Genomic DNA, 10407 nt, shown 5'->3' with positions numbered 1-10407 from the left:
GTACCCCGGTGACAATTAAGGGTTAAAACCATTGACTGTATATAAATGTTAGATTTGAGAAAGCACAACAGTAAAGTAGTATTTCATATAAACCTTACAGCACTAAAAGAGTAACGTCACGCTAGTTTGCCACTTGGTTAAAACAAACGTCAAGGATTATTATTCTGCTGTTTACCAGTTCTTTTCAGTGAATTAATTTCAGTCTTCGTTTACTTTAAGTACCGACTTCAATTTCCAACTCTTCACTTAGACTCACAGTTTTTTCAGTGATGCAATTCTTCTCAAGGGATTCAACTAATTCAGTTCATATTCATTTGTGTTCAGTGTTTATTGTCTGTAAATGTATTCAAGAGCAAAGCATTTCAGCGGCTCATCATTCACAATGCATTTTAATCAGAAAGGTTTTTTTTTAGTTCCATTACCTAATACCAAAATACACATAATAAGAATGGTGAATAAGAATATGTTTGCCTTGTGCTTTACACATCAGGCTCACATTAACAACACCAGGTCACAAGAACATAGGGAAGAAATACATGCAGCCCCGGTCACCTATAAGATATTGGCTGTTTCTTGAGACACTAAATGGATACAAAAGGGAAAAGTGACATTTCATATTATCCTTTTAGACACAATATTGAGCTCAGCAGAAAAAAAACAGGTGCTACAGATGATGTTCAAAACACATCCCATCTGTCCTGGCCTGATGGAGGCTTAGATATGACCATAATCTGGATATCTGCCCCATATCAGATTAATAAGTGCATGAACACTTAGTTGATCTGATCTTCATGGCAACAGTCTTAAGGGAGTAGTTTGGGTTCTTCCACGAGTTCCAAATGACCTGGACACTTTCATGTGCGATGGCACCGTGAGGTGCGTACATGCCGTTGGGGTTTGCCGTATGGCAGGCGTTGTACCAAAATCCACCCAGATAATACCGAGCACAGTTTTTATCCCACATATCCTGGTCTTTGTCATAGGTGGTGAACTTCATGGAGTTGTGAAGTGTAAAACTGTCCCCTAGGAAAAAAGGACCAAAAAAAAACAATGTGAGCTGAGAAATATAATTGAGAGTAGGAGCGCTGACAATTTGAAGGGATCTTCCCAAATTAAGATCCATGCAGTGACCCTCACCTGCCGCTCCACCGGAGAAGCTGCCCAGGTGAAGCTGATAGCCGGTGTGCTCAGAGTCGATCACGAAAGAGGAGTACCGGGCGGACGCCTTCTCTCCTTCCCAGGATTCCATGTCCACACGCAGCTCATTCTTCTTCCTCATAGTCAGCAGGAAGATGTTTTCCAGACCTGAGGAGACATGCAAGCTGTGTTTCATTTTAACTCCTGCACCAAGGCTCTATATTATTTGTTTCACTCCTCAATGCTCCTCTTTGTTCCCACAGCAAGTCACTAAGTGTGTCTTTCTGCCATGTGGCGCTGGGCAAGTAGTACTGAGCTGCCTGCTGGGACTGAAAATAAGGCAATAAGAGGAAATGTGATCAATAACAAATATCAAAAATGTATTTGCTTCACAGGAACTCACCGAGCCAATATTCTCCAGCTACGTTCCCGAATCCAGTCTTATACTGATTCCAGGGTCTGAAGAAGTTTTCATTCCCATTGACCCTCCTCTGAAATACCTGAGAGGAGGCAAATCGGAAATTAGCCAAGTCTCACGACACACAAGTGCAGTTTCAAGTCGCCATTCATGTAACTTCAGGGGATCCTATAATTTTTTATGAATATATCACGGTTTTGCTTGTATCAAACACGTTCTAGTTCCAGGCTGCTCTACTATCAGATGGAGGCGGTAAAGCACAAAGAAACATACTGATAATCCCAATGCAAAGAAGACTGGGTGTAAAATAATTCAACAATGACTTTGACTATCCCAGGTCAGAATGCGGCTCACAGGCTGATGACTAAATGCAGAATAAATAGAATCAGTGAGGTGTACTAACAGTCCATCTGCCTTCGTCAGTGTCCATGTCACAGAAGACATGCAGTGGTGTGGTGGGACCTCCTGGGTAGATGACATACACCCCACTGGAGCTGGTGTTGTCATGGCGATAGATGTCATCACAGTCGATGGGCAGGAAGAAGTCGGGTTGAGAGAGGACAGAGGCCACAAAAACCAGCAGCGCTACAAATATTGTCACCTGGATAAAAATGGACAGAAATGAATAAGTATCTTTGCAGCCGTCATCGACAAACCGTAAGAGTTTCATCAGTAGATTTTCCTCTGTTCGTTAAATTTCATTATCATCATGGCTCTTTTTGTTTTGGTATTTTTGCTCTATTTTCCAAGAAATAATTTTTTGTATCTTTGTTTACAAAAAAATGACTTAACTTAACCTTTCAGATTTTTTTGTACTGAGATTCTGGGACAACCGGGACCGAGGTGTTTTATTATCGCCCTCAAACCAAACATGCACATTTATTTTTATTTTCAATTCTCTTCCAAAAACTAAATATTTATTATAAGCTGCTGCTCTTCAAAAACAAATATTTCAAATATTTGATTCACAATTTCCCCAAGAAGTGTCTTCAAATTTAGTACAAACATTCACCGTCTAAAAAACCATCTAAAATCTTGTTTCATCGCCCCCATAGTGCTTCTAGTGCAGTCTGGAATAGTAACATTACTGTCATCATTAATAATATAGAGCTTAATTAATCTTAATTAACAATAAATCATTAGGGTAAATGATTTAACTATTCTGTTCTCTCTTCAATTAGTGAAGAGCATTTATAAGAGGTTAAGTGTATCAGATGTTATTTTGACAATTTTGTAAAGAAAACAGGTGCAAAAGTGTAAAGAATTTAAATGTCCAAGTGTTTTGTGTCAGTGTTGAACCTCAGGTTTGAATCTGGTCAAGCTCTTACCTGCATCATGACAACAGCTGAGTTGTTCTCTGTCCGCCCAGTCAAATAAAAGTTGGAGTGAAACCAGTCTGTTCTTCACAGGACATGATATATGGGCAAAGTTCACTCACACACACCCACAGCGTCAGAATGTTCAAAACTGTTTATGAGGAAGTAGGTGGTTTACAGAAATACTCAATTCTGGAAAAACCCTCACACACTCCATGAGTTTGGAATATTTAGCTGTGTTAAAGGTTCAGTGTGTAAGATTTAGGTGAAAGGGAACTGAACTGAAATTTAATGTAATCCTCATGATGTTTTCACTAGTTCGTTTCATCTAAATTGTATGAATTGTAGTTTTCTTTACCCCAGAAAAGATCCTTTATATTTAAATACTTTATATTTACATCGAGGGGACCCTCTCTACGGAGGCCGCCATGTTTTTTACATTAGTCCAGACTGGACAAACTAAACACCTTTTAAGTTTTTATGATAATTAAAAGTTCATCACAGTTTCTTTTTCATGTTTGGAAGGAGAGGCTGAGGTGAGGGGTGTTCAGCTGCAACATGCAACCTCAACACTAGATGTCACTAAATTCTACACACTGAACCTTTAAGGACTGAAGCTGTTATTAAGTGTCGGTTTTATATATAATGTGACTTTATAAAGAGTTTTGAAATATTTATATATTTACAAACATCACTCGACCCTCCACACAGGCCTGACACACAGATCACACAAACAAATACAAGAGCACAACTGAAGAAATAATATTGTTTCATTTATTTACTGTTTTATTTTAATCGGACGTCCTGAGAGAATGGAAGCGCACGTTCTGTTCTGAATGTTTTCGGGGCGGTGGCTGAAAACAGAGGCAGAGTCATCCGTCGTCTCCGCAGATCCCAGGGTCAGAGCAGAATCAGTCGCTGCTTGACATTAACAGCTCGGTTATTGATGGCTCATCTCGATCACAGAGAGGAAATCAAACCTGCGGGCTTCTGAACGATGAACCAAGAAAAGGTCAATGAAAAAGTGGATTATTTTTTCCGTTCTCATATCTCTCTCTCTCTCCCTCTCTCTCGCTCTCTGTGTTTCCTTATATCTCTCTGTCACACCACTGTTAGTGTATTGGTTCAGAGGAAAAGAGAGGGAGAGAGAGAGAGCGAGAGAGAGAGAGGGAGGAGTAACTGATGGTTTTCTGCCAGGTTCTGCTCCTGTCGACATATAATCCATGTTAATAAATGACTCCTCAGGTCATCACTATGTAGCTGCGGGGTTGGGAGAGGGGGAGGAGAAAAGAAAAGGCAGGGCTAAAATTGCTCTGTGTGTGAGAGAGAGAGAGAGGGAGAGAGAGGGAGAGAGAGTGAGAGAGAGAAAGAGAGTGAGAGATAGCTACTGACAGGGTGTGTGCATGGCCATGATAAGATGAGATGATATAAATGACAATGCAAATAAGGTAAATTAAGTAAAGATAAGATTCGTGAGTTCTCTGGTCAAGGCTGATATCGATCATTTTGTGCAGCACCTTTGGTAAAATGTTCCTTTTTTTACTCGTGCCTCATCTCATGTACATCCTTCACATCCTGCGACACTTTGCTGCAGTTCTTTCATGCATTGAGCGTCCATGCACTGCTCGTCACACTTTCACCTGAGCCACCACGATGACCAGCTGCGGCGGTCGAGTTCAGAGATTTGATTAATTTCTGAACACCACCCCATGCTCTGCTTTCTGCAGAAGTTCTGACACTGCTCTTTCCCCTTCACCCCACTCAGCTACTCTTCTTCAAATGCAGCCCGCTTGTTCTGGAAATGTCAACATTAGACTTTTGTTGTTGTGGTTGTTTTCTAACTTCTCGGTGCAAATCAAATAAACCAGAAGCAGTCGTGGTGAAAGCAAACTAATCCTCTATGTTCCCTCAAGACCTCTCTATTCATTGGATTTTGAATCCATAGCTCATTTAGGAAAAGACCCACTTGAGCCACTGAGATGTAGCATATGCGCAACAATTACTACAAAATATAAAAAGTAATTTATATCCACGTGTTTGGACGAAGCTAAGGAGCCAGGAGGGATCATGGGATGAAAAATCACATGCAGTTTGGTGGCGGCAGGTCACTGACCCCTGACCAGCATCATGCATTAGATGCTACAAGCAGATATTGTACTGAATGGATGTAAGATTTACAGAATGTTAAAAAAGGAATAAATAATTGTTGCATAATCTCAGAAATCTGAATTTTGTGTAAGTATGTTTCTTGCGTGCGCACGTGCACACTCCCAAGATACCACAGTCAAGGTCAGAGTGTGTCACATGGACCATATGTTCACAGATTGTAGCTCCACGTCCTCTGTGCTAATGAGCCGCGGCTGAGAGGAGCTGACGTCTTGTGCTGTTGGTTTTTGTCGTTGTGATGGACTTTGAACACACAAACCAGCACAGATCAATACACATGTAGATACAAGGGCTTCATCAATGAAATGATGAGTTGCAGCATTTCTCTGCACCACTGGATGGCAATGCTCCTCCTCTCTCTGCATCTCATCCTTCTCTCCCCCACCTCCCTACCCTCCATGTGCTCCTTCTCTTCTCTTGCCCTTTTCCCTGCGTCTCCTCCTCTTGTGTAGGAGGAAGATTAGAATCACCGGGGAACACAATGAGGATTACCTGATCGATATCAGGGGCAATCGCTATCTTCCATCTATTTTACATGGTCTATCCCTCCATTTCCTCCTCCTCCTCCTCTCTGTCTCTGTCACTCATTGCTCTCTGTGGTTAATTTGTGTTTTCATCCTCTGCCCTTCAAGTCGCTCTTCTGCTCCTGGGTATATAAGGGGAAATGAGAGGGAGACAGGGTGGGGTGGGGGGGCAGATAAGCAGAGAGACATGCACACATAATGAAAGGAAATAGATACAGCTGTGAGATGGAGGCAGTGATGAGAGGTTTTGTTTCCTTTCACTCCACAGATACTATTGATTCACCATGAGGAGCTTGCACAGGCAGTCATAACAGGCAGCGCTGTTAATTCATTACACAACGGCCAGGCAGGCTGAGCTGCAGCTCGGGGAGAGACGGCATAACCCATTTCACACACGGGCAGGGATTCATAGCTGAGTGCCGACGATAAAAAAAAAACACCCAGAGGTATTTTTCTGTCCTCTCAGACAGACTGAGGCCTGAGGAGAGGAGAGGAGTGGAAGAGGAGACGAGAGCAGAGGGTGAGACGAGGATGAGAGGAAGAGGTTAGGAAGAAGAAGAGGAGATGAGAGGGTGAGATGAGGATGAGATGAGAGGGTGAGACGAGGATGAGATGAGAGGAAGAGGAGAGGAACAGGAGAGAGCGGAGAGATGTGAAATACAGAAATAAACACAGGTGCACACATCCACGCTGGTTCAAAATAACAAGTGGAACCGAGGAGCTGTGTTTGTCCAGTTCGTAGGAACAGCGAGCTGGTAAATGAAATCCTACAAAAAGAAAATTAGTCAATAAACTGAGGTAAACACTTTTCAATAGTGGTTGGAATGTGTGTGTGTGTGTGTGTGTGTGTGTGTGTGTGTGTGTGTGTGTGTGTGTGTGTGTGTGTGTGTGTGTGTGTGAAAGAGGGAGAGAAGGAAACTCATCTTTTATGTATGAGTGTTTGTTTAGCTGCACTTGCAGCTGTGCCTCTGTGACTCCCCAACTCAGTCACACACAACTGACCAATAAACCGTCTCACCGGGTTTGAACACGTCACTCGACACAATTAAAACCGTCTGCGTGTTGATTTATTAACTTTACGTCACATCTGAGTTAAAAAACACATTTGGACACGTCACATTAATGTTAATGTTGTTGTATGAAAAACCCTAATGAGGTTCGGTGCGGTTCAGAATAATTCCACACAAAGGGACTCGCATTTGTTTGCTTGTTTGTGTGTGTGAACAGTGTGTGTGTTCCCAAGCAAACACCATATTTCCTGTGTCCAGCTGAGTAACAAGCTGGCCACACACACACACACACACACACTCACACTGTCTATCTCAATTACGTAATCAGTCTGCTCAATCTCATGGGCCGTTTCAACAAATGCAAATATTAAAAAGGAACGTGAGAATCTCACACATATGCACACAAATTAAACATGACTCTTCAGATGTGTGTGTGTGTGTCTGTGTGTGTGTGTGTGTGTGAATCTCATCGATATGCGTGAGTGAAGGTGTGTTATTGGTTCCTGCGGGCTCGTTTGGGGCTAATTAGAGAGAGTAATGAGATAAGAGGAGTGGGAGAGGGAGGCGATGCTCTGATGGATGTGGGGGAAGAGACGGCATCTCAATGAGGAGGGACTTCGAGAGAAGGAGAGAGATCAAATTAGAGGATGAAAGGGAACGAGAGGGAAGGTAGCAAGGATGGAGCAGGGCTGCGAAATCAATAATGTGAGGCTGTGAGCTGGGAAACCTCCGCGTCCTGAGCTAAACACTCACAACAAAGTAAACTGTCTGAACTCTGCAGCAGACATGTTTCTGCTCACTTCAACTTCACTTGTGTTTAATTGCATCATTTGCATGTCTGTCCCCAATTCCACTCTGGGAACCAGAAAGTGAGCTCTTCTGAGGAGTGGCGGGAGTCACGGCTCTTTGAAGGAACGCAGATGTTATGACTTTATTCATATCCTTTTTACTTTTAGGCAGGATCGGAACAGTGGGGCATCTTATAAAAATATTAAGAAGTGCTGAAATCCGTTGCCTCAAGGTCTAATATAAAATTTTCACTAACATTTGTTGTACTTTTTGATTGTGTTATTGAGGGCATGTGAGGAATTTATTATATGGATATGTACATTATATTTTATTTGTATGTATGTATATTCTAGACTGGTGTGACTAGGGATTGTGCATGCGAGAGGCTTTTCAATCCTTTTTTCCGACACTGTACATGAGTAAAGAAAATATTTAACTTTAGTTCTTTCCATAGATTTTAATGAAGACAAACTATATCTTTAAGAAAGGAGCAAGAAAGACTCACGACAGGAGGAGGAGGAGGAGGCCGGGGGGTCAGACCACCGATCGTGTGATAAGTGGGAAACCTCTCCTGCCTATTCTAAGTCTGTCTTTTCATCCAAGGTAGCATACACATGTGGGGAACTTCAGGAAATGATGCAACCCTTGTGGTCGTCTTGTGGCTCAGAGAAAAAGGACGTGAGCCTAAAGTTGCCCATGTGGTAAATGATGAAAATGGCCCAAATAGCACAAATAAATAAAGGCCACCTTTGGTTGATATGCAGTATTACTATGGCTTACTTACTTACTGCATGAGGTATGTGGGACAAATCTGTGTATAATGTCCAGAAGAAGAAACAGGTGGAATCTGCAACTTCCATCTCGTGTTTGTTCTGCAACAGGAAACATCAAAACCTTTCTGCACAAAATTACTTGATTAGCCTCTGATTTACATCAGCCCCTGAACCACAACGTGCCCCAGAGCTTCGCAGCCCCTCAGGCTAATATGACTTATTATAAACTTTCGCAGCGACCTTCCTGTTCACAACACGGCCAATCAAACATCGGGGGTCGAGGGTCGTCATCAGGTCCCTGAGGAGGTGATGCAGGTGACAATGAGTGATAAAGACAACAAGTCTGTAAATGTGTGTGTGTGACAGAGTGAGGGTTTGTGCAGCTTGGTTCTAATTGGTTGGCTTCCCGTCCCCAACGTGCTGACTTCTATTAATAGAACTGCAGACGAGCCCGGCTGGAACCTGATGCTTTTCATCTCTCTCTCTCTCTCTCAGAGACCCCACATCCTCTCTGCTGCTCGTTTACACCCCTGTTTTCTCTCTATCAGCCGCCTCCCTGACCTCCTCCACCTCCTCCTCCTGCCACCTGCCCGTCTCTCCCTCCCAGGCTGCTCTTTCAGCCTGTGTCCTTGTTTAATAAGCCGATCTCTCCATCATTAATTAAACATAATCACAAGCCATTTGTCTCAGCTCGGCATCGATGTGGCTGTGCATCCGACTCCGTTGCTTCTTTCTGTCACAACAGGATTTTATTTCTCTCTAGTTTTCCTTCTGCATCCTCACTTCACTTTTACTTCCTCTATTCTGTTTCCCTCTCTCCCCCCTTTGTCCCCCCCAGGTGGTCTCTTTAACATTAGTAAATTATTCATCGGGCTGATATCTGCCCAGGAGACAAAAGCCAGTGGATAGATGGAAAGACAGAGATTAATAAATAAAAAGGTAAAAATGATATATCCGGCGTCTATTCCATGCCAAGCAGCATTTTGTCCACGACTGTGTGTGTGTGTGTTTGTGTGTGTGTGTACATGAGTGTGTAGCCCTGTGTGGGATTCCGGCGGGTCTTCCGGTGAGGCACTTTCACGATGCAGAAAATCTGAGCCAATGATGGTGATGGATGGAGAGAAGGGAATCTTGCAGCAGGAACTGTGCCAAAACGACTTGGGCCTCGCCAAGTACAGCAGGGAGGTGGGCAAATAAAGAAGACAGAGAGATGGAGGAGTGAAAGGCAGAGAAGCACAAAGGGATGGAAGCAAATCGAAGTAAATACTCTGGGAGTCTATATTCAGTCTGTCGCTGCAAAGTGAATCCAACAATATGCTCACTTGAGGAAGCAAGAGTGAAAAATTGTGCCATCTCGTTACGTAACATGTCTGCAAGGCTAACATCACGAACTGCTGCACCCGACATGGACGTGTGATGAACGGTGAGCGGACAGCTGAAAACTGCAGCTTTAATTCTGGTGGACAGAAAATGATTGTCCAACAAAACTGTCTTTTTACAATGAAATGAAATCTACACAGAAACACTGTGGGACATCACATTTCGTGTAGCTGCAGCAGTGTGTGTTTGTGATGGGCCGTTACTTTGGCCTGTGTTGATGCTGGTTGTAGTTTTCTCTCTGAAACTGTGACCTGAGGTAATTCAGTGCGCTGAACCTCAAACTGGAGAATCAGTTGTCCTGGCTGTGAACCACATTATCACTTCTGTTGATGAGTCCCAGCCGCGCGGTGCTACAGAGCGCAGGTCGCCTGTTTATTCACGTTATTGATATGGAACGCATCACGTGTCCAAATCAGACCTAATTCAACACTGCACTTCCCTAATGTCTGAACAACACACATGCCAAAGTTTTCCAGATTCGTGTCCCACACACAGACAGACAGGAATGGAAGTTATTGTATAATTTGGTGAAAATGTTCATATTGTTTAAAGTTATTCGGTGTAATGGACTCAATGGTTCAAAAGGTCAGTGATGGAACATCGTTATGTTGTGAGTCATTTTCCTCATTCACGATTAACTGCAGTCTGGAAACTCGGAATCTGATGCTTCAAAAAATGCATTTTCCACACTTGTCATGACACAGAATTTTCAAGATAAGAGAATTCCCTAAAGGCTGAAAGTATTAAAAAACCTTAAAGTGGCTATAACTCATTTTTTTGTTTTAATTCCACCAGCCTGTGATCAACATGTATTTAAATATGGTATCCTCTTATTTTTCAGAGCTGAGCACGGAGCCGAAGTTCGTTAAATAACCCAGTTCTGGGCCATTTAAC

At 42.8% G+C, this 10407-nt stretch overlaps 1 protein-coding gene across 1 annotated transcript; it reads right to left on the bottom strand.

Moving 5' to 3' along the window:
- Window positions 1-309: 309 nt before the first annotated feature.
- Window positions 310-3049, bottom strand: LOC109639569 (microfibril-associated glycoprotein 4-like). Its single transcript, XM_020103089.2, has 5 exons — window positions 2884-3049; window positions 1959-2156; window positions 1541-1637; window positions 1138-1305; window positions 310-1023 (listed from the first exon to the last, which is right to left on the bottom strand). The coding sequence occupies exons 1-5, from the start codon at window positions 2890-2892 to the stop codon at window positions 755-757; spliced, it is 741 nt and encodes a 246-aa protein (XP_019958648.1). The 5' UTR covers window positions 2893-3049; the 3' UTR covers window positions 310-754.
- Between the last annotated feature and the right edge of the window lie 7358 nt (window positions 3050-10407).

Source organism: Paralichthys olivaceus, chromosome 8, assembly GCF_024713975.1.
Source record: "Paralichthys olivaceus isolate ysfri-2021 chromosome 8, ASM2471397v2, whole genome shotgun sequence".
NCBI classification, from domain to species: Eukaryota; Metazoa; Chordata; class Actinopteri; order Pleuronectiformes; family Paralichthyidae; genus Paralichthys; species Paralichthys olivaceus.
This window is presented reverse-complemented; position numbering and strand designations above follow the sequence as displayed.

Excerpts from the sequence above, each read along its gene's own strand:
- LOC109639569 (XM_020103089.2), bottom strand. Across the intron at positions 1,638-1,958 it reads CTGACGAAGGCAGATGGACT|GTATTTCAGAGGAGGGTCAA; the intron begins GTTAGTACACCT and ends GCCTCCTCTCAG. Across the intron at positions 1,306-1,540 it reads AGCTGGAGAATATTGGCTCG|GTCTGGAAAACATCTTCCTG; the intron begins GTGAGTTCCTGT and ends ATGTCTCCTCAG.